The 25,108-nt window shown below is 41.5% G+C and overlaps 1 protein-coding gene across 3 annotated transcripts in view; it reads left to right on the forward strand.

Annotated features, from left to right (window-relative positions):
• pde4ba (phosphodiesterase 4B, cAMP-specific a) overlaps positions 1–25,108 on the forward strand; it is a 146,971-nt gene that overhangs the window by 26,186 nt on the left and 95,677 nt on the right. The window contains exons 1-2 of one of the 3 annotated variants that reach the window (XM_058074370.1): positions 7,123–8,466; positions 8,526–8,866. The exons of 1 other annotated variant lie outside the window; for it this stretch is intronic. In XM_058074370.1, the coding sequence (XP_057930353.1) occupies positions 8,643–8,866 (224 nt within the window). In that variant the 5' untranslated portion in view covers positions 7,123–8,466; positions 8,526–8,642. Of the gene's footprint in view, positions 1–7,122; positions 8,867–25,108 lie in introns of those variants that run through there. One more of the 3 variants, XM_058074369.1, reaches the window with a different exon arrangement.

The following is a 25,108-nucleotide window of genomic DNA, read 5'->3' on the forward strand; positions in this document are numbered from 1 at the left end:
GAATGGCATGATATCAAAAACATGTTTTTTGAGGAATACCTGGAATATGAAATGATAAAAAAATAATAATTACATAGATATTTCAAGAAAACAACCTGCCGGGTCATTTTTGACCCACTTATGGAAGGTTGGGGTAGTAACACAAAAACAAAAAATTCTTAAAATGTATAAAAGATAGTTAAAAATGTGAATGGCATTATATCAAAAACATGTTTTTTGAGGAATACCTGGAATATGAAATGATAACAATTTTTCATTACAAAGATATTTCAAGAAAACAACCTGACCGGGTCATTTTTGACCCACTTATGGAAGGTTGGGGTAGTAACACAAAATTTTTTTAAAATGTATAAAAGATAAGTTAAAAATGTGAATGGCATGATATCAAAAACGTGTTTTTTGAGGAATACCTGGAATATGAAATGATAAAAATTTTTCAAAGTTCAAATAGTAACTCATCTATGGTATCGTCAACATTAATCACATTAACCTCAAGCCTCATCTCTTAAACCTTCACCATATTTGCTGCATTATCATTTCAGAAGACTGAAAACTGACTTTAATGCCTCGTTTAATACAGCTTTGTTTCCACAAAGACTGCTGTAGGCCTGTATCATTTGCGGACTTGCAGTGATATTTTTCTCCACAAGAGAGCAGTGGAAACATTGGACATAATTCTATCCACATCCTCACACTTTCTGGATGGATATGCAGTAGAATATGTTGAATTCATTCATTCATTTTCTACCGCTTATCCTCACGAGGGTCGCGGGGGTGCTGGAGCCTATCACAGCTGTCTTTGAGCGAGAGGCGGGATACACCCTGGCCAATCACAGGGCACATATAGACAAACAACCATTCACACTCACATTCATACCTATGGACAATTTGGAGTAGGGTGGCCCTCTGTAAGGGGGTGAAATTTCAAACGAATAATGTCTATGCTCCAAACCCGGATTCTTGTTCCTTTTGACCCAGAAACGTGCTGTGCAAAGTTTCGTTGAAATCGGAATATATTTAACCGGTGCTCAACGACTCTGAACTTTTACTCAGCGAACGCTAGTCACAAGCACTCCGGGTCCCCCTCTATAAAGTTAAAAATAAGATAAGTTACGATGGAATTTTTGTGGAACTTTACAGGGCCAATTTTCTTTATAAACTGAATTTTGAATCATATGACTTCAGAGATAAATTAAAGGACAGCCATTAGTTACTTCTGATTTAAATACATGTTTGCCGTATCTATTCAATTGTCAAACTGTGCAGGCGAGAGTAAAAATAAGAAAGGCCCTATTCATTCATTCATTCATTCATTTTCTGCCGCTGGAGCCTATCCCAGCTGTCTTCGAGCGAGAGGCGGGGTACACCCTAGACTGGTTGCGAGCCAATCACAGGGTACATACAAACAACCGAGGCAATCTTATTCTTATTCAACATTTTAGTTAACTGAAATGGAAATAATTAAGTATGATTTAAACATTTCTTTGTGACTTTCTAATCAATTTTTCTCTGTAAATTTGGTCAAATTGGATGACTTTAGAGGCATTTGACTTTAGAGGTTCCACTATAGAGTTAATTGGTTTCAGACCCGACTACGATAAATAAATAATAAGTAGCAAATCAAATATTTTCATAGCTACAGCATAGAAAACCCGTTTCTGACTTTCTAAATACAATTTCAAAAATTATTAGAGCCCTCTAGGCATGACATAACAAACCAATAACCAAAACCTTTACACTCCTGTTATTCATCTTTACACATTGTTCAACTCTTATCAAGCCAGCCAGCGGGCTAACAAATTAGCTAACAAATTAATTTATCCTAAAATTAAGCCACTTCCACACAGAATTAGAAGAGAACCAAGGTAATGTAATGTATGTAATGTAATTCATGCCGCCTAGTGACCAGAATACTTCTATTTCAACATGTTTTGACAAATACAAAACATCTGTAGAAACAAAAAAAATCTTCCTCGCCTCAAGAACATGTAATTCAGTTCTGATAAAACTGATGCCATTGTACCATAAAAGCAAATCTCTCATTTACAAATTATATCTGCTGGATATCTGCTGGTTGCACCACCAACTTGTAAGGTTCACCAAAATACTATTTACTAGAATATTGACATAAAATGAGGTATAGCCAAAAACAAATGACTATCACACATGAAAGGCCCTTTACTGTGCTACGACTGCATCTGTGCAAAATCCCCCACCGCTGTCCTCTTGTGTTCTCCTCCATCAGGCTCCCTGGAGTACACGGCTCCCATCGACTCATTGATCTTATATAGTAAAACTTTAAGGTCGTTGAGCACCGGGTAAATATTATTCGATTAAAAAAAAAAATTACTCGCGTGGTTTTCTCATGGAGTGGAACAAGAATCCGGGTTTGGAGACTGAATTTTCAAACTTTCGAAAATAAGGGCCACCCTAATTTGGAGTCGCCAATTAACCTAGCATGTTTTTGGAATGTGGGAGGAAACCGGAGTACCCGGAGAAAACCCACGCATGCACGGGGAGAACATGCAAACTCCACACAGAGATGGCCGAGGGTGGAATTGAACATGAGTCTCCTAGCTGTGTGGCCTACGCACTAACACATTCAACATAAATGACATCAAATTGTAAATATAATATTTGTGTAGGCTGCACGGCGGTCGAGTGGTTAGCGCGCAGACCTCACAGCTAGGAGACTAGGGTTCAATCCCACCCTCGGCCATCTCTGTGTGGAGTTTGCATGTTCTCCCCGTGGCCAACATGCTAACCACTCGATCACCGTGCGGACCAATAACTATCATACATAATGTACAACTATTTGCTTTGTCACCTGTTGTACAAGGCTTTGTCGTTGTGTTTTTAAACGTGTATATATATCATTTAGTTCCCACTGCTGCTAATGTCTGGGTCAGCAGCACCTTTCCGAATGTTGTCAAGTCTTAGACTGTGTGTACTATATGTGTGTGTTTGTGTGTATGTATGAAATGTGCATCCATAATTTCTGCACAGCTCCTTTCCTCTCGTGTTGAAAACCCTCTTTTTCCACTACAATTTATTGCAAGTGCTCTGCCAGTGTTGGAGAGCAGAGTGGAGGGTAGGATAAGTTATTTTGGGAAACAGGTACTTCTCCTGCTGATCCATTTTTTGTTCCAAAGCTCAAAGTGCTTTACAGATTCATTCATTCATTTTGTACCGCTTTTCCTCACGAGGGTCGCGGGGGTGCTGGAGCCTATCCCAGCTGTCTTTAGGCGAGAGGCGGGGTACACCCTGGACTGGTGGCCAGCCAATCACAGGGCACATATAGACAAACAACCATTCACACTCACATTCATACCTATGGACAATTTGGAGTCGCCAATTAACCTAGCACAGGGGTCGGCAACCTTTACTATGAAAAGAGCCATTTCACCCACTTGCCCACTAAAGAAAAATAGCCTGGAGCCGCAAAACATTGTATGTTTAAAACAACATTGGAGGGGAAAAAAAAGACGAGTTGGAGTACTCTTGCTAGTACTGGAGATAAACTTTTGTTTTTAAATGAGCTCTAATTTATTTTTTAGAATCGTCAAATAACTCATTAATAATAATTAATAACTCAAATAACTCAAAGTATTACTCATTTCCCTTCATGTTAACCTGTCAGAGAGAACTGGATAGCATCCTGTCTGCTCATTCAGTCACCAGTCAGAACTCAGTCAGGATGCATTCATGGTCTCACACAAAGTTGGATTTTTGTAAACTCATAACAAAGACGTGCATTTTCACCACACGGGTGCTAAAAAATATTCAAGCATTGCAAAGGGAGCCGCAACAAAGAGGCTGGAGAGCCACATGCGGCTCTGGAGCCGCGGGTTGCTGACCCCTGACCTAGCATGTTTTTGGAATGTGGGAGGAAACCGGAGTACCCGGAGAAAACCCATGCATGCATGGAGAGAACACACAGAGATGGCAGAGGGAGGAATTGAACTCGGGTCTCCTAGCTGTGAGGCCTGCGTGCTAACCATTCGGCTGACGTGCAGCCTCCTTCCCCAAATAACGTTAAAAATAACGCTGATCCAACGCGCAGATCCAACTATCATGAAACAGTAAGCACCATGCTGTAGCCTAGCCTAATGCCTAGCCTGGGGGGCTGGTGTGGGATTCAAGTATTTGTCCTGGTTGGGGGGTGAAGGGGTTGCTTCTGCCTTCCAGGATAAATATTCGTATCCCACACCACCTCCCCAGACTAAATCTATCCGATGTAGTTTGAAGTAGCTTTTTTCCCCCAGATGGAAAAAACTAGATAGGATGTTTTTGTCCGTGGTGAGTTCAGGTTCATTCAGTTTGAAGCAGCTGTGGGATTTTGCTGGGGAACATCTTTTTGTTTCTGCCGTGACTTACTTGCTACACTCTTGCTACACTGTGCTGGCTGTCCCGCCTCCCCCCCCACATAGACATTATGACTGACATGAGGTCTCACTCCCTGTGAATGCTGTTCTTTTATGGAATAATGTCCTTCTATGAACCAACTAAACACTTTTTCTGCCTTTTTGGAGGCGAGAGACGATGAAAACAGGCTTATCTTGTGAGTAATGAATTGAACTTAAACTGTAGCAATGTGCTATCTGTGCTCCATAACTAATGAAACCCCTTTGGATAAGGTCACCTTCAAAAATAACAAATCATTGATGCTTTCAGCTACGGTAGATTTGTTTCCCCTTAAAACCTCCTCGTGCCTCTTCATTTTTCCCTCGCATTCGTCTTCCCTGAATGTCCTCTGTTTTCTAAGCTTTTTCCACTCTCCACTCTTCTCTCTGACGTTCACAGACCTTTGTGTATCAATTTATGTCCTCTAATCTGGCCCACAATGCAGTATTGTTTGCCTTCAAAAGCGAGGGCTGGGCTATAAAAGCGGGAGCAAAGGAAAAAAAAAAAAAGAAAGGAGGGTGTTATGTAACCAGAGGCAGTACATTAAGGGCTCGCATCTAAAGACATTAGCCCAACACACAGACACACCCTCCCCCATCACCTACACCTGACCCACAGTTAGACATGCAACTTCCTGTCCAGGGATAATCATAAAGCATATTTTTGTGATGATATAAATTCTCTTTAGTAGCTGTCCAGGTTTCTCTTCAGTTACTTAAGTCGTTGAGAATTCATTAGCGCCTTCTAATGGTCTTGAACCTGCCTATTTGTCAAATTTATATTCACTCCTTGAACCTTCTTGAACCTTCATGTCTGCTTGGAGACATGAGATCAGCAGAGAACATTAATAGTGTATACTCACATATAGAGTATTTGGTATATTAATGGGGTTAACTACCAGTGTCATGAAGGTAATGGTTTTGTTACGTGTATGTTAGCAGGGTTAAGGTTCGACTACTGCAATGTTCATAGTGTGACTTTGTGGAGGGGTTGTGTATAGAGGAACCATTATATTTTATCGGGTATCCTTTATTTCAGGGGTTCTCACTTGTTCTCACTCAATTCGTACAAGGGAGAACATTTTTGTTGGAACCATATGTTACCAAAATAGCACCTTTCTAAAATTCTAAATTGCAAAACACCAAATTGCAGAGAAGAAGGTTTGTTAAGAAGAAGGTTTATTGAAGCTCAGACTTCAAGAATGGGGAAGAGGAACTCCTCGGGGGTGGTTTGTTTGTTTATGCTAGGAGTCCACTGGGCCGGCGCCAGTTGGTGCCAGTTGGCGCCAAAGATTGTGTGATTGGCGTGTAGTGGCTAGCTGTGGCGTCGAATTAATGTTCGCTCGTCATGTTGCCGTTATTCGTCACTACACGGCAATCACATAATCTTTGGCGCGAACTGGCACCAACTGGCACCAACTGGCGCTGGCCCAGTGGACTCCTAGCATCATTGGCGCAACTTGGCTCGTGCCATTACATTCCAGTGGATTCCAAGAAGCGGATTGTTTGTGACATTTGCTTCCACTTGGTGGTGACACAGAGATTTTAAACATTTTGAAATTTTCTTGCCGCAAAACTCAATTTTTGTCGCCGTTACGAGCCACCACGAGCCACCACGAGACAGTTGGGAGGCAGTTTGAGCTACTGCACCCCACTAGGCACCTTTTTGCCACAGTAAATTGCATTGGCGGGGAACTGGCACCAACTGGCGCTGGTCCAGTGGACTCCTAGCATCATTGGCGCAACTTGGCTCGTGCCATTACATTCCAGTGGATTCCAAGAGGCGGATTGTTTGTGACATTTGGTTCCACTTGGTGGTGACACAGAGATTTTAAACATTTTGAAATTTTCTTGCCGCCAAACTCAATTTTTGTCGCCGTTACGAGCCACCACGAGCCAGTTGGGAGGCAGTTTGAGCCACTGCACGCCACTAGGCACCTTTTTGCCACAGCAAAATGCATTGTCACGAACTGGCACCAACTGGCGCTGGCCCAGTGGACTCCGAGCATCATTGGCGCAACTTGGCTCGTGCCGTTACATTTCAGTGGATTCCGAGAGGCGGATTGTTTGTGACATTTGGTTCCACTTGGTGGTGACACAGAGATTTTAAACATTTTGAAATTTTCTTGCCGCCAAACTCAATTTTTGTCGCCGTTACGAGCCACCACGAGCCACCACGAGCCAGTTGGGAGGCAGTTTGAGCCACTGCACGCCACTAGGCACCTTTTTGCCACAGCAAATTGCATTGGCGGGAACTGGCTGGAACTGGCACCAACTGGCGCTGGCCCAGTGGACTCCTAGCATCATTGGCGCAACTTGGCTTGTGCCATTACATTCCAGTGGATTCCAAGAGGCGGATTGTTTGTGACATTTGGTTCCACTTGGTGGACACAGAGATTTTAAACATTTTGAAATTTTCTTGCCGCCAAACTCAATTTTTGTCCCCGTTACGGGCCACCACGAGCCAGTTGGGAGGCAGTTTGAGCCACTGCACGCCACTAGGCACCTTTTTGCCACAGCAAATTGCATTGGCGGGAACTGGTGCAAACTGGTGCAAACTGGCACCAACTGGTGCTGGCCCAGTAGACTCCTAGCATCATTGGCGCAACTTGGCTTGTGCCATTACATTCCAGTGGATTCCAAGAATTGGATTGGATTGTTTGTGACATTTGGTTCCACTTGGTGGACACAGAGATTTTAAACATTTTGAAATTTTCTTGCCGCCAAACTCAATTTTTGTCGCCGTTATGGGCCACCACGAGCCAGTTGGGAGGCAGTTTGAGCCAGTGGACGCCACTAGGCACCTTTTTGCCACAGCAAATTGCATTGGCGGGAACTGGCACCGACTGGCGCCGGTCCAGTGGACTCTTAGCATTACGTACAAGCTTTGCAGAATATTTTTTAGACCATTGGATACCAGTAAGAATAAAAGCTCCATGCTTCACTATCTCACAATCTCTGGCGACTGTGGGTTGCAAAACAACAACGTCCATATATAGCAGAAAATAAAATGATCACAATCGGGAATTTTCTTCCCCGAGAATGTATTTTGTCCTGTTTTGTTTTCACTTCCGAGTCCTCAATGTTGTGGAAGTGGTTAAATAACTTCCATTCAGATCAGCCAGAATTATCGATGCATACAATTTTGTGCATGCGAGTGTGTGGCTTATTCCCAAGGACCGTTATTCACAGTGTTTATTTAAATCAGCTGACCTTTTGCGCAGTGTGTGTGTTTCAGTTCCCATTAAGCTGTTTGCCTTTACCGCATGTGCAAATAATGCTTTTTCTTGGCCCACACTTGGTGCTTGCCTGACTCGCTAAAGGTCACAACATCATGAAAATCACCACAAATCCGCTCAATAGCAAAAAAAAAAAAAAAAAAAAAATGAACAACCTGTTACCGAGCCTGCCTGCTTGTCGTCACGCCAGCCACCAGCCTATCCTTTACAGCGGAGGCGTGGCTTGCGCTCGCTTACATGCCTCGCTCTCAGCTGTGTGTATCCTGAATGAAAGAGCAAGTGAAGCATTTCCTTGCATGTTGTACTCCGCTCACCACTCTGCCTGTGAAAGTGACGTGCAAACTGACTCGGGGCTCTGCACACTGCTTTCCACACCGGGAGTGCCTTTTTGGAGAGAGTTGGGGGCTGTTTTCTCACTGAAGAGGTCAGTCAAGCAGGGGGATGATGGAGAAAGCAGCGCAAGACAGGAGAAGGCAATTTGAAAATCATCTGAATCTTTCATAAGGTGGCTCCTCAACATCACGCTGCGTGGATGGAGAGCTGGTCCTGGGATGTGCTTTTATCCGGAGCCAGCAGTGACACAGAAACATAGCCAGAACTTAACATTCATCTACCCCTAGGGGGTGAATGACATTGAATTCTTGTGTCCTCCAAGGAGTTAGATGTGACCCTCTTGTGGGTAAACTCGTCTTGTGAGCCTCAGATTAAAACGGCGACCAGCAGAAGGAGAGAGAGAGAGGGAGTGGGCACGACCGCTGGGTGCTATAATCCCTAAACCCGTTAAGAACAGCACAGAGGCAAAGCAACCCCAAACTACACAAAAGGTATGTGTGTGCTGGCCTTTTCGGGGGTGTACGACATAGCCTCATTGTTTTCTCTGCAGCTCCAGCCTCACTGTGTCTGGACGTCCAAGAAGAAGACTAAACCACCTGCACATGAATAGCTGACTTTGGACATTTAAAAAGGTCCGTCACACAGGACTTGAACCTAATCTGCAGAGATGTCCTCAAACGAACTGAGTGTCGAGATGGACTCCTGCATTCGGACATTTAAGGAACATATGCATCTCGAGCTGGAGCCCCCTAAGATCCCGGGTGTGGTGGGAGGGAAACGGGGCGCCACATCCCCTAAACTTTCCCCACGGAGCTCCCCGCGGCTCTTCCGTAAGCTGATGGTCAACAAAAGCATCAGACAGAGGCGCCGCTTCACTGTAGCACACACCTGGTAAGGCTGATGGGAGCTGAGTCGGGGGGGAGGGGGGGTGCGGGGTGCGGGGAATACGATGCTGAAAATAGGGAGGAGTCTGGGTTAAACTTGGTACACGCATGGGATGTGACAAGATTATAGAAACGATGGGGAAATGGGATGTAATTGAGGGAAATAGCCTGCAGCGAGTGCGTGGAAAACAAAGATAACGGGGGCAAAAAAAATGAGACAGTGGCGCTAATCTAATGCAAAAAATTGAAGAAAAACATAGAAAAATATTTCCATATCCGTCACGAAACTGCAAATATTCTTGTCATCATGAGTGATGCTAAAAATACGACTGCTGTCTGGTGGTTTGTCACTGGGTTAAGGGGTTATGTAATAAAGAAAAAACATCACATGCAGGCTTTCATGTCCGCTATTTTCCTGTATCGGATCTCTGCCCAATTTTATACCTAAGTGCATTTTAGTTATGTAGGTCGTATCGGTTTTGGATGGTTATCACCATGCTAAGTGCTGCACGTCAACACAACTTCATAAAGCAACACAATGCATCTCACTCATATAATGCGTCATACACATGATTTATCCCTAAATATTAACCTATGCTTTTTCATCCTCGCAAATTGACTTTATGAATGAATCACTTTGCCGTTATCTATTTCTGTCCTTTTTTCACCCCACCCCCCACCGTTTCCCCCTTCATTTTTCTGCAGTTCGCTACCACAGTAACGGGAGGGTTTGCCATGTTATGCAATGTATGGATTAGTATCATGGGGAAAAGAACTGCTATGAGTACTTCCAAGCCTCAAGGTGACTCTTGCCCTTAAAATAAAAATAACCACACATTCCATTCAGTGTTTTAGCGACACAGAAATTTTAAACATTTAGAAATTTTCTTGCCACCAAACTCAATTTTTGTCGCCGTTACGAGCCACCACGAACCAGTTGGGAGGCAGTTTGAGCCACTGCACGCCACTAGGCACCTTTTTGCCACAGCAAATTGCATTGGCGGGAACTGGTGCAAACTGGTGTAAACTGGTGCAAACTGGCACCAACTGGCGCTGGCCCAGTGGACTCCTAGCATCATTGGCGCAACTTGGCTTGTGCCATTACATTCCAGTGGATTCCAAGAGGTGGATTGTTTGTGACATTTGGTTCCACTTGGTGGACACAGAGATTTGAAACATTTAGAAATTTTCTTGCCGCCAAACTCAATTTTTGTCGCCGTTACGAGCCACCACGAACCAGTTGGGAGGCAGTTTGAGCCACTGCACGCCACTAGGCACCTTTTTGCCACAACAAATTGCATTGGCGGGAACTGGTGCAAACTGGTGCAAACTGGCACCAACTGGCGCTGGCCCAGTGCACTCCTAGCATCATTGGCGCAACTTGGCTTGTGCCATTACATTCCAGTGGATTCCAAGAATTGGATTGGATTGTTTGTGACATTTGGTTCCACTTGGTGGACACAGAGATTTTAAACATTTTGAAATTTTCTTTCCGCCAAACTCAATTTTTGTCGCCGTTACGGGCCACCACGAGCCAGTTGGGAGGCAGTTTGAGCCACTGCACGCCACTAGGCACCTTTTTGCCACAGCAAATTGCATTGGCGCGAACTGGTGCAAACTGGTGCAAACTGGTGCAAACTGGCACCAACTGGCGCTGGCCCAGTGGACTCCTAGCGTCATTGGCGCAACTTGGCTTGTGCCATTACATTCCAGTGGATTCCAAGAATTGGATTGGATTGTTTGTGACATTTGGTTCCACTTGGTGGACACAGAGATTTTAAACATTTTGAAATTTTCTTGCCACCAAACTCAATTTTACCCCCAAATATTAACCTATGCTTTTTCATCCTGATTGCGACATCCTCATAAATTGACTTTATGAATGAATCACTTTGCCGTTATCTATTTCTGTCCTTTTTTCACCCCACCCCCCACCGTTTCCCCGTTCATTTTTCTGCAGTTCGCTACCACAGTAACGGGAGGGTTTGCCATGTTATGCAATGTATGGATTAGTATCATGGGGAAAAGAACTGCTATGAGTACTTCCAAGCCTCAAGGTGACTCTTGCTTTCATAAATATAACCACACATTCCATTCAGTGTTTTAGCGTATAGGAAGTCAAGTGTACTTTGTTTTTTTTTTTTATGGGATTTATAAAGGTGAAGACCATCTACCAAAGCACTAATCAGCATATGATGAAGTGGCTTGTCACTGCAGGCAAAGAGGAGGGAGGCAGGGAGGGAGTGTTTGTGTGTTAAGGAAGGAAATGAGTTCAGATATAAATCTGGCCCTGCACGTTGTGTCTGCAGGCTGCACTGTTTGTTTGATGGAGAATAGAGATACGGCGATCCTGCCGCTGTGTTTGATTTTTCCTTGTCCATATGTCATCATTGTGTAGCTGATACCGCTTATATCCATATGCATCTACACTACATAGTGCATATGTGTGTGTTTTAAATATGCATCATTGCTTTAAAACCGTGTTACGGGTATAATCGCTTCCTATTTCTGTATGACTGTCCTTCTTTAATAGCAGCCAGGGATGTGCTTATCGCTTTATCTCTTCTTGTATAGCCCATTTCTGAGCAAAGAGGGATTTGTCGGGGGTTGGGGATGGGAGATACAAGAGAAAAATGAATTTCTTTAGATTTTTTTTTATACATCTCTAGTGTCCTTTGCCATATTTGCTCATAAATGCACAGTATATGATCCTAACTTGTGACAACACCCATAACAGTCATTAACAGTCCAGCCTGTTAACAACCCTGCTCATGATAGTACCCAAGTACCCTTGAGGCCGGCAGTGGAGTCTACTTGCTCACTGGAAGTGAAAAAAAATGTAGTCTTTAAAAATTCCAAAGGGGGAAATAAACAGTTGTGACAGTTGTGTTCAATTCCACCCTCTGTTCTCCCCGTGCTTGCGTGGGTTTTCTCCGGGTACTCCGGTTTCCTCCCACATTCCAAAAACATGCTAGGTTAACTGGCGACTCCAAATTGTCCATAGGTATGAATGTGAGTGTGAATGGTTGTTTGTCTATATGTGCCCTGTGATTGGCTGGCCACCAGTCCAGGGTGTATCCCGCCTCTCGCCCGAAGACAGCTGGGATAGGCTCCAGCACCCCCCGCGACTCTCGTGAGGAAAAGCGGTAGAAAATGAATGAATGTTTGTTGACTAGGCTGCACGGCGGACGAGTGGTTAGCGCACAGGCCCCACAGCTAGGAAACCCGTGTTCAATTCCACCCGTAGCCATCTCTGTGTGGAGTTTACATGTTCTTCCCGTGCTTGCGTGGGTTTTCTCCGGGTACTCCGGTTTCCTCCCACATTCCAAAAACATGCTAGGTTAATTGGCGACTCCAAATTGTCCATAGGTATGAATGTGAGTGTGAATGGTTGTTTGTCTATATGTGCCCTATGATTGGTATTTTGGTAATCGATTAATCGTTTTTTTATATAAATATGTGAATATCCTCAGATATCAGCTTCTCAAATGTGAATATTTTTACATTTGTGTTTGTGGACTTACTTGCTATGTCAGTTCAAGGCAGAAATTAAACTGTGTTTTTTAAAACTCCATTCATTGATTAATTGAACTAACAATTGATTAATCCGTTATCAAAATAATTGTTAGTTGCAGACCTACGTATGTATAGGAAGACAGTTTGAGCACCTTGGAGCATTTTGTCATGGACCAAACCATGGTTTGATTTATATTTATTTGGCTCATCTGGGATAGGGTTGTCCAAAGTGCCGCCCGGGGGCCATTTGCGGCCTGCAGCTTGTTTATTTTTGGCCCGAAGCATAATGTAAAAATACAACTAAACAAAAAAACAGTGCAATGAGAATAAGTTGAATTGGTAATACAACCAAGACACTTTTCTCCCGTAAAAACTCTTTGATTCTTCAGCCTTTAGTGGAAAAGGTTTGGATACCCCTGATCTCGGGGCCAAACCGATTATTCAATTAATCCAAAAAACAAGCTTTGGATTAATCAACGATGAAAATCCTTGTTAGCTACATCCCAAAATTCCATTAACAGATATGATGACTATCTCTTACTCTTTAACAGTTTGGATGCATGTTATTTTAAAGTAGAAAATATGTCTCCCTACTGCTTTAAAATATTGCATGATATTGCAATATTGCAATATTGTTACGGACAAAACAAAGGCATGTCGAGATTGTGTATGTGTATGGTGCTCACAGTTTAATAAAGTTTTTATCAACATGCCTAACTTTTAGTAAGACCTTCTACTAAAAACCTGTTCCTCAGATGTATCAGATGCACTTAAAATGACCAGGAAGCATCCACACATTTTTATTACAGTCATACTGACACATATCTCATCTTTTTAAATATGCCTGAGTCTCTCTCCGCCTCGGGCTTTATTTTTAAGAGACGGTTGGTGAAATTAAGCTTGTTTCAACCCTGATTGCAAGTCAACCAAGTCCTTTTCAAATTAAGGCTGCTTTTCATGTCTCGTCTGGCAGCGTCAGTCATGCAGCTCCCGATTGGTTCGTATGACAAGCGGTTTAATTTTTGGCATGTCAGAAATGTAGTCATCTGTGAAAGAATTATGACGAGACTTTGCCAAACGGTGCACCTGCGTCAAATGGCAAAAACAGCCGAGTGAAATCATGTTATGAAGGGAAGGATGGTGTTGTGCTGTCTTTGAATTTTCAAACACGGATGAAGGCACAAACAATTAAGACTGAATGCACTGAAACGTGACACTAAACACTAAACATCACTGACAACGTGTGTATATATATATATATATATATATATATATATATATATATATATATATATATATATATATATATATATATATATATATATTGTATATACAGTAATCTTCTTTGTTGTTGTTATTGTTTTGACAGTCGACAACACACCACTGGCACCCACAGGACTTTCCCACGTTTTGTGGAATTTTGCCCGTCATTCACAATCCTTATGTGAAACATGAACACATATATATTTCCCTTTTCTTTGAATTTATTATTATTTATTCTAAATTATTTAAAGTATTTGTACAAATTACTGTTTACGCTGTACATTGTTGTTCATATTTGATGTCTATCTATCTATCTATCTATCTATCTATCTATCTATCTATCTATCTATCTATCTATCTATCTATCTATCTATCTATCTATCTATCTATCTATCTATCTATCTATCTATCTATCTAGCTATCTAGCTATCTAGCTATCTAGCTATCTAGCTATCGTTCTATCGTTCTATCGTTCTATCGTTCTATCGTTCTATCGTTCTATCTATCTATCGTTCTATCTATCGTTCTATCTATCGTTCTATCTATCGTTCTATCTATCGTTCTATCTATCGTTCTATCTATCGTTCTATCTATCGTTCTATCTATCTATCGTTCTATCTATCGTTCTATCTATCGTTCTATCTATCGTTCTATCTATCGTTCTATCTATCTATCGTTCTATCTATCGTTCTATCTATCGTTCTATCTATCGTTCTATCTATCTATCGTTTTATCGTTCTATCTATCGTTCTATCGTTCTATCTACGTATCTATCGTTCTATCTATCTATCGTTCTATCGTTTTATCTATCTATCGTTCTATCTATCTATCGTTCTATCGTTTTATCTATCTATCGTTCTATCTATCGTTCTATCTATCTATCGTTCTATCTATCTATCGTTCTATCTATCGTTCTATCTATCGTTCTATCTATCTATCTATCTATCTATCTATCTATCTATCTATCTATCTATCTATCTATCTATCTATCTATCTATCTATCTATCTATCTATCTATCTATCTATCTATCTATCTATCTATCTATCTATCTATCTATCTATCTATCTATCTATCTATCTATCTATCTATCTATCGTTCTATCTATCTATCGTTCTATCTATCTATCGTTCTATCTATCTATCGTTCTATCTACCTATCGTTCTATCTACCTATCGTTCTATCTACCTATCTATCTATCTATCTATCTATCTATCTATCTATCTATCTATCTATCTATCTATCTATCTATCTATCTATCTATCTATCTATCTATCTATCTATCTATCTATCTATCTATCTATCTATCTATCTATCTATCTATCTATCTATCTATCTATCGTTTTATCGTTTTATCGTTTTATCGTTTTATCGTTTTATCGTTTTATCGTTTTATCGTTTTATCGTTTTATCGTTTTATCGTTTTATCGTTCTATCGTTCGTTTGTTCGTTCTATCAGAAAACGAGTTAGTACGAGCTAGCTAACAATGCACATCATTGGGACACAGCGACTTTGATGCCAAAGCCCTAACAAAAAGAATAGTAAACAGTGTTCCATTTACATAACTAACCTGTATATTAACCGAGTTACAGCAATATTGTTATTGTAGCAGCTAACATACGCTATAGGCCAGCTACTCCCTAGTAATGCTACCTAATGGTGCTGGCACTGTGTTGTTAGTTTTGAAAAGTGAATGCTAGGTTATAAATCATGCCTCGCACATATATGTATGTATGTTGAGATTCCACAAGCCACCAACAAAACAAACAGGACAGACTGAAGGATACCAGCCTTGTGCTGGAAGATACAGCTATTCCATCATGAGAGCGGAAATTGTTAGGAACTGTTTTGTGTGTGTATGTTTCACTATAGTCTGATCTGCCTAGCACACAGTAACATAATTCTCTGCCTGGGGGGTTGGGGTGGGGGGTGGGGGGGGGGTCTTATCTTGTTGGCAGAAGTAGTTCTGACCAATGGGTCTGTGAAACCAATGTTTTGAATCATCAAAATAAGGCAAGATACTGTAAGTATTACATGTTATCATTATTGTACTTGTTCATTCATGATCACAGCATGTACAGTGAAGAAAATAAGTATTTGAACACCCTGCTATTTTGCTATTTCTCCCACTTAGAAATCATGGAGGGGTCTGAAATTTTCATCGTAGGTGCATGTCCACTGTGAGAGAGATAAACTAAAAAGAAAAATCCAGAAATCACAATGCATGATTTTTTAACAATTTATTTGTGTGATACAGCTGCAAATAAGTATTTGAACACCTGTGTATCATCTAGAATTCTGACCCTGAAAGACCTGTTAGTCTGCCCATTAGAAGTCCACCTGCACTCCATGTATCATCCTGAATCAGATGCACCTGTTTGAGGTCGTTAGCTGCATAAAGACACCTGTCCACCCCATACAATCAGTAAGACTTTAACTTGTAACATGGCGAAGACCAAAGAGCTGTCCAAAGACACCAGAGACAAAATTGTACACCTCCACAAGGCTGGGAAGGGCTACGGAGCAATTACCAAGCAGCTTGGTGAAAAAAGGTCCACTGTTGGAGCTATCATTAGAAAATGGAAGAAGCTAAACATGACGGTCAATCTCAATCGGAGTGGAGCCCCATGCAAGATATCACCTCGTGGGGTCTCAATGATTCTAAGAAAGGTGAGGAATCAGCCCAGAACTACACGACAGGACTTGGTCAATGACCTGAAAAGAGCTGGGACCACCGTTTCCAAGGTTACTGTAGGTAATACACTAAGACGTCATGATGTGAAATCATGCATGGCACGAAAGGTTCCCCTGCTTAAACCAGCACATGTCAAGGCCCGTCTTAAGTTTGCATATGACCATTTGGATGATACAGAGGAGTCATGGGAGAAAGTTTTATGGTCAGATGAGACCAAAATAGAACTTTTTGGTCATAATTCCAATAAGCGTGTTTGGAGGAAGAAGAATGAAGAGTACAATCCGAAGAACACCATCCCTACTGTGAAGCATGGGGGTGGTAGCATCATGCTTTGGGGGTGTTTTTCTGCACATGGGACAGGACGAGTGCACTGCATTAAAGAGAGGATGACTGGGGCCGTGTATTGTGAGATTTTGGGGAACAACCTCCTTCCCTCTGTCAGAGCATTGAAGATGGGTCGTGGCTGGGTCTTCCAACACGACAACGACCCGAAGCACACAGCCAGGAAAACCAAGGAGTGGCTCCGTAAGAAGCATATCAAGGTTCTAGCATGGCCCAGCCAGTCTCCAGACCTGAACCCAATCGAAAATCTTTGGAGGGAGCTCAAACTCCGTGTTTCTCAGCGACAGCCCAGAAACCTGACTGATCTAGAGAAGATCTGTGTGGAGGAGTGGGCCAAGATCCCTCCTGCAGTGTGTGCAAACCTGGTGAAAAACTACAGGAAACGTTTGACCTCTGTAATAGCAAACAAAGGCTACTGTACCAAATATTAACATTCATTTTCTCAGGTGTTCAAATACTTATTAGCAGCTGTATCACACAAATAAATTGTTAAAAAATCATGCATTGTGATTTCTGGATTTTTCTTTTTAGTTTATCTCTCTCACAGTGGACATGCACCTACGATGAAAATTTCAGACCCCTCCATGATTTCTAAGTGGGAGAAATAGCAAAATAGCAGGGTGTTCAAATACTTATTTTCTTCACTGTATATAAAATGATAAAATATTTTTTTTGAGGGCTTTGTAGTCGAAATAGGTGTGTGAAAAATGAAAGAAATATACAGTGAAGTATTGTAAATGATGGTCAATTCTCCTTTAAGTGTAACAGCAACACCCTAATAATAGTCTGGGCATTCAATATGTCTGTACCATTGGACTTTTGACTTTCCAAGGTCACAATGTGACTTGTAATATAAAGCCAAGACTTTTTACGGTCATACAGCATCTCCCCCCTTTAGCTGCATTTTGCAAAGTCTTGTGCAATCCATTATACTTTCTGCCCTTGCTGTTGCTCATGGTGGCATTATTTGTCCCTGGTGAACTCCTGACCCACTGGCGTTCAGACAAAGAGTGTTCTGTGTGAGCCGGTCGGTCGTAGGCCTGTCTCTTTCTCAGTGTGTCTGTCTTTTTTTTTACACATCTTTGTCTCCGTATATGTCTTCTTCAGTGATTTTCGTTTTCTGTTTGAGACATTCTTTGTGCGACTTCCACACTCTACACTGCCGTAGTTTAGTTTTGTTTAGTTTTCTCATGTCTTTGTTTCTGCTGGTAGGCATTCTTTTTTTTGCCTGTCTCTTGTTTTTTTATTCTGAAGCGCCACAGTATGTAAATGTTTGATGGGTGGCTGAGGCGTATGCATGCTCAGTTTTCCACTCACACAAAAAGCATGTCAAGGTGAGGAAGAAACTAAAGAAGAGTAAAAAATCAGGGGACATAAAAAATTCCCTTAAACCATTCCTTCTGCAATTTTTATTGAAAGTTCTTACCTTTACATTACAATTTTATTGTTAACGTAATATTTTGCTATGTGTTTTTTTTCTTGAATTCGATTGAATTCACCTTCTTTATCATATTTCTGGCACTTGCACTGGCACCGTATGCAGCTGTCAAGGAGTCATGTAACGCTCAGAAATGCGCAGTGCTCTTGAACGTCTCATTAGGCAGATATGAGTTGTTCATCCATCCATCCAGATCCATGTGGATCTGTCCATAGTGTCCCAAATGGAAAATAATCACCATTATTTATCGAAACGGGGATGATTTGTTAGGTTTTTTGTTAGGATTCCACGGACTTGACCTTTACCAAAACTGAAAATCAAGACATATGATTTTCCAAGGTCACAATGTGACTTGTAATATAAAGCCAAGACTTTTTACGGTCATACAGCATCTCCCCCTTTAGCTTTTGAACGTCTCATTAGGCAGATATGAGTTGTTCATCCATGCAGGTGGATCTGTCCATAGTGTCCCAAATGGAAAATAATCACCATTATTTATCGAAACGGGGATGTTTTGTTAGGTTTTTGTAAGGATTCCACGATCTTGACCTTTACCAAAACTGAAAATCAAGACATATGATTTTCCAAGGTCACAATGTGACTTGTAATATAAAGCCAAGACTTTTTACGGTCATACAGCATCTCCCCCTTTAGCTTTTGAACGTCTCATTAGGCAGATATGAGTTGTTCATCCATGCTTGTGGATCAGTCCATAGTGTCCCAAATGGAAAATAATCACCATTATTTATCGAAACAGGGATGTTTTGTTAGGTTGTTGTTAGGATTCCACAGACTTGACCTTGACTGAAAATCAAGACATATGATTTTTGTCGAAAACCGGGACATACAAATACCTAACATGTTTTGTTAGGTTTTTGTTAGGATTCCACGGACTTTACTAAAACTGAAAATCAAGACAAATGATTTTTGTCAAAAACCGGGACATACAAACACCAAGGTTCCAGGTTATTGATTCTGACAGCCCAGTGACTTACTTAAAATCATCACAATGTAAACGTCATAGAGCGCTTGACGTGATTGTTTCACTACAGGCATGAATCTAAAAGGAATCTAAACAAGCTAGTGCTTGACTGGCCTAACTTCAGTTGCAGGCTCGGATGAGAAGTTGAATCATCTTCCTATGCATGTGTTCCCACATTTCTCTCAATGATGAAGCCCTTAAAAAACATTATTACAGTCATTTCCTGTTTTGACCGTGCTCCTCTAATTACATAGCAGACTGTCAATATCCTTGATGCAAAGAATGATGTCAAAGCAGCTGAATCCAAGTCACTTTCTTCTGTATGAGTACCCTTCAAGTGTTGTTGCAGCTCTGAGTCATGTCGGTAAAACAAAACGAGAGGACAGACAAGGAACATAATGGCTTATAATTTCTAAGGAATTACTTTGATAGTGGCAGAAATTCAGAATAACAGATAAGCCATTCATGTTATTGAGCTTTCTTATTGTAGAGCAGTCATCACCAACCTTTTTGAGCCCAAGCTCTGAACCAAGGTAAGATGCTAGAGCAACTCCGAGAGTCAGTCAGAGAGCCAGACGCTTTATTAATACACAGTTCAGATTTTTATGCAGCAAATGTCTGCTGTATTGTCTGGTATTGTTTATCACCAACACAGGCAGACATATAAACACATACGTACAATCAGTTCGACAATAGCTCTCAGGATAGCTCAAATGTGGCATTGGTTCTTAGAAGATGCCTGACGTAAAAAAACCACAAAGTCCGCTCTGAACAATGCCTGCACTAAATATAAATCTATAATGAGGGAAGCGATCGACCGGGTAAGTCTGAACCATCACGATCAATTTGAGTTGTATCCAAGGATACAACTCAAATTGTCTGAGTATGAAGTCAACAAATTTTCAACCTTATTCCACCTTATTTTTTCAGATTAATGATTTATCTATGAAGCTTCAAAATAATCAACCCCCTGTTGGTTATTGATGCTGTATGATTATGGCAAATATTTTTCTTTATTCATGTGTTTGATGATGGCATAGGAGCCAGTGTACAATACCAACACCAATGGAGTCAAACTAGGATGTGTTTAGGCACCAACCGTCTTTGGCATCATGTATTCTGCAATGCTTCACAATGCTTTCAGCAGCGATTCCCCTGGCATCGTATTTAATTATCGATTTAATGGTGGTTCATTCAACCTGAGAAGATTACAGGAAAAAAAAAATCAAACCACAGAGGGAAAATGCTTAGTGGGTTCTCTTGACATGTGACAACTTTTGCCTTACCATCAGTACCAAGTCATCAGAAGTCAACCAGCCGATGTGTGAATGGTTGTTTGTCTATAGGTGCCCTGTGATTGGCTGGCGACCAGTCCAGGGTGTACGCTCCCGCTCGAAAACAGCTGGGATAGGCTCCAGCACGATCCTTGTGAGGAGACGCGGTAGAATATGAATGAAGATCACATCGGAGTACATCCAATTTCAGATCACAGCAATCATTCATAAATGACTTCCTGTCTAAAATATACACCATACACAAAAAGCTAGGGATATATATATATATATATATATATATAAATAACATAATATTGTATATCAGGTTATACAGTAATAACCATAAAAAAAATTTCTCAGTTTTGTGAATATTATCCCAATTAGAATAGATGCTCATCAGATGTGTTTTTTCACGAGGTTCAATTCCCAAAAATTTGGCTTACCCTCTTCTAATCTGATCATCACATTGACTCAAATCAGTTTACTTCAAGGAAAGTAACGCATCCAATATAAAACCTCTTTTCCTGCTTCACTGTTCCAATCCTCCTCTTCCTCCACTGCGCCTTTTTCTTCAATCTCCCCTCATGACTTGCTTCAGCACCCTCCATTTCCATCTTCTGCCTTGCTGTGCCGAAGCAGCCAAGCACAAAGTTACCTATTAGGGAATGGCTGAGGGAGTGTATGCATGTATGTGTTCACATGTCTGTAATGTAATTATACTAGCATTGATTGGGATTACACTTTTAAAAACACTTGTGCCAAGCATGTTTCACAGATGTCAGTGAAATACGCCACTCATGGCTCAATACATTCCCAGAATGTTTGCATTTACAATATCTGTCCGACTATAAGTCACACTTATTCATTGTTTGGCTGGTCCTGCCATTTATAGTCAATATATATATATATATATATATATATATGTATATATATTATTCAATATGTGTTCAAATGTTAATTCATACTAACTGACATGACCCAAAAAGTAAACATTGACAACCCCAAGGGGGAGTTTAAGGCTTTTTGATGACAACAATACGCTGCTGAATGGATACAGTGATGTGGAATGAGATCGAGAGCTTGGTGAACCTGGTTACTGGCTTGTTGGATTCATTGGCTTGTTATGTTAATTTAGCCTATCCGGCCTCCCAGGTATGTTCATTATGTAGTTGTGTAATGTATTAATAATATAATGTATTACAATAACATACTGGACACCTATTCAGCCTGTTGTTCTGTGTGCTATTGTGTAGTTGAATAAATTGTTTTTTGGTTTAGAATTTTCCCTCGTTCATTCATTCATTCATTTTCTACCGATTATCCTCATGAGGGTCACAGGGTTGCTGGAGCCTATCTTAGCTGTCTTCGGGCAAGAGGCTGTCGCCAGCCAATCACAGGGCACATATAGACAAACAACCATTCACACTCACATTCATACCTATGGACAATTTGGAGTCACCAATTAACCTAGCATGTTTTTGGAATGTGGGAGAAAACCGGAGTACCCGGAGAAAACCCACGCATGCACGGGGAGAACATGTAAACTCCACACAGAGATGGCCGAGGGTGGAATTGAACTCGGGTCTTCTAGCTGTGTGGCCTGCAAACCAACCACTCGACTGCCGGTTTAGAATTTTGTGAAAAGGGTTTACTTTACCATAACACGATAGTCTTCGGATGGATGCTGGGTTCACGGGCTGATGGGAAGGTTTTTGTTGTCTTGGAATGTTCCGCCAGTTGCTTAAAGAGACGGTATAGAACATACTGTACCGTATACTTAAAGTGCTGTCACTTTTAATCTAACTGATGAAGTGAAATGCTCCTCACTCCACTCTTGCCTCTTTTGTGCTCTGCTCTGCTGTGTACTTTCTTCCAAAGCAGGAATCTACTCATGTGTTTCTGTCCAGTAGTAAAGCTGTATGTAATGCATGAACGGCGTGTCATTAGGAGTGAGAAAAAAATCTAGTGTGATGTAGAGTGGGCAGCGCATTGGAAATGCGGTTAACGAGTCTCCAAGCCAGAAAATTGTAAGATTGAATCATCTGACCTCTCTGTGTGGAGTTTATGTGCATAATTATTGAGTGCATATTTATCTGACTTGTCGCTATATTTTGAAATCACTGCCACAGTAAAAGACTCTTATCCATTTGGCCTTTAAAAAACATGTGACCTTTACCTCTAACATTTATGTAACACTGAGAAATTTCATTACATAGCATGCCCTCCTCCTCTCATTGTGCCTCCCGAACTCCCTTCCCATCTCATAAATGACTTTGAAAGATGCTTTGTCGGTATTTTATCGTTTGTTCTCTAGTTATTGTTATGCTTACAAACCAAATCATTATTGTAGAGAAACATGGCTTTTTTTCTTATGCATTTCTTTCTTGTTCATTCATTCATTCATTTTCTACCGCTTATACTAACGAGGGTGGCAGGGGTGCTGGAGCCTATCCCAGCTGTCTTCGGGCGAGAGGCGGGGTACACACTGGACTGGTCGCCAGCCAATCACAGGGCACATATAGTCAAACAACCATTCACACTCACATTCATACCTATGGACAATTTGGAGTTGCTAATTAACCTAGCATGTTTTTGGAATGTGGGAGGAAACCGGAGTACCCGGAGAAAACCCACGCATGCACGGGGAGAACATGCAAACTCCACACAGAGATGACCGAGGGTGGAATTGAACATGGGTCTCCTAGCTGTGAGGCCTGTGTGCTAACCACTCTTCAATAGTATCAATAATCCCTAATAAAAACATTGTGGTCGAAACCCAGGGCAAGCTCAACTCTGAACCCTGACGTCACTTCCTGTCTGCCATTCACTCTCGTCCCCAAGTCAACACATTTATAGCAACACAGATGAGCATAAAAGTCTTATTTACTCATATTTTGTCTACAATATTGGGTAATATGAGTGTAAAGGTGGCTGTAGGGATGTTATTTTATTTCTAGAGGGCTCTAACAATGTTAAAATGTAGTTTTTTTTAACATTTCCTTTTTAAAAATAGGCAATACTACTACACGGAAATGAAACCAATTAACCACAATAGGCAAGGATTTATATACTGTATACTATGTTTAAAAAAACTGAAATGTGTTATTATTATATTACTCACCTCTTATGAAGTGTTTCCTGAATATTAATACTTTTAGATTTATCCGCATGTGTTTATTTCCTAATAGGCAAGACTCCCATTGTATTGCAATAATTTCTATCTAATTGTAGATATCATTTTGTGGGTTTCAGGGAAAAAAAAACATTGTCTTGATTGCAGTCTTTTCAGAAAGTGCAGCATCATCCTCAGTCTTTAGGCTATCGTGGAAATGTGCAGCAATGCAGAGGTGAGACAGACCCTGTTCAGGGAAGCAGTGGAAAGCTGAAGCTTATCCCAAATGACAATGACAGGGCATATATCGACAAACCATTCACACTCACATTCACACCTATAGACAAAACTGTGATTTACTACTATAGGATGTGGGAGGGAAAACTAGAGTACACGGAGAAAACTCCAAGCAAGGATGGGGGGAAAACATGCAAACACTCGGAGAACATAGTTTGTTCCACATGTGTTTGCCCACACCTGAGTGTTGAGATGTGTGTATGTTTTCCTTTGTGGGTTGCATGAGTGTACGCTGTCCTTTTAGTGATTGGGTCTGCGTGCACTTCCTGTCTCCTTGACTTATTGTCACCACGGCCCTATGGGGAACCACCACCCACACACACTCACGTATTCTTTGTGAGATGCTCTGTATGTGTGTGTTTCTGTGTGTGTGTGTGCAAGTTCATGCATGCTGAAGTGAATAAAATTGGATTTGAAGTTTGTGTTGTGGGTGTGTGTGAGCAGGACACACATTAAGCCTTGGAAAATGTGTAAATAGTCCATGGAAAGTCATTGGAACTGGAATTATTTATTCACATTTATATGTTCCTTTCGGGCGGCACGGCGGACGAGTGGTTAGCGCACAGACCAGGACCAGGGTTCGATTCCACCCTCGGTATGTGGGTTTTCTCCGGGTACTTCGGTTTCCTCCCACATTCCAAAAACATGCTAGGTTAATTTCCTAATTTGCTAGGTTAGTTTCCTCCCATGTGGGAGGAAACCGGAGTACCCGGAGAAAACCCACGCATGCACGGGGAGAACATGCAAACTCCACACAGAGATGGCCAAGGGTGGAATCGAACCCTGGTCCTCCTAGCTGTGAGGTCTGCGCGCTAACCACTCGACCACCGTGCCGCCTAAGATAATGTTCAATCTTGCTAATATTTTACAATTAAGCTTGGCACATATAGATATGTATTTTCTTCGAGGGAGGTTCGATTCCACCCTTTGCCATCTCTGTGTGGAGTTTGCATGTTCTCCCCGTGCATGTGTGGGTTTTCTCCGGGTACTCCGGTTTCCTCCCACATTCCAAAAACATGCTAGGTTAATTGGCGACTCCAATTTGTCCATAGGTATGAATGTGAGTGTGAATGGTTGTTTGTCTATATGTGCCCTGTGATTGGCTGGCGACCAGTCCAGGGTGTACCCCGCCTCTCGCCCGAAGACAGCTGGGATAGACTCCAGCACCCCCGCGACCCTTGTGAGGAAAAAGCGGTAGAAAATGAATGTTCCTTTCATGTTATTCTCCATAATTGTTTATTTTTATGTTCGCAGTCAAATATTGGCACTACTTTCACATCTGTTTTTAGTTTTCCATCTTGCATACAGACGCTGGTTCTGGCCGTACCAGT

The sequence above is a fragment of the Doryrhamphus excisus genome, chromosome 5 (assembly GCF_030265055.1).
Source record: "Doryrhamphus excisus isolate RoL2022-K1 chromosome 5, RoL_Dexc_1.0, whole genome shotgun sequence".
Lineage (NCBI taxonomy): Eukaryota > Metazoa > Chordata > Actinopteri > Syngnathiformes > Syngnathidae > Doryrhamphus > Doryrhamphus excisus.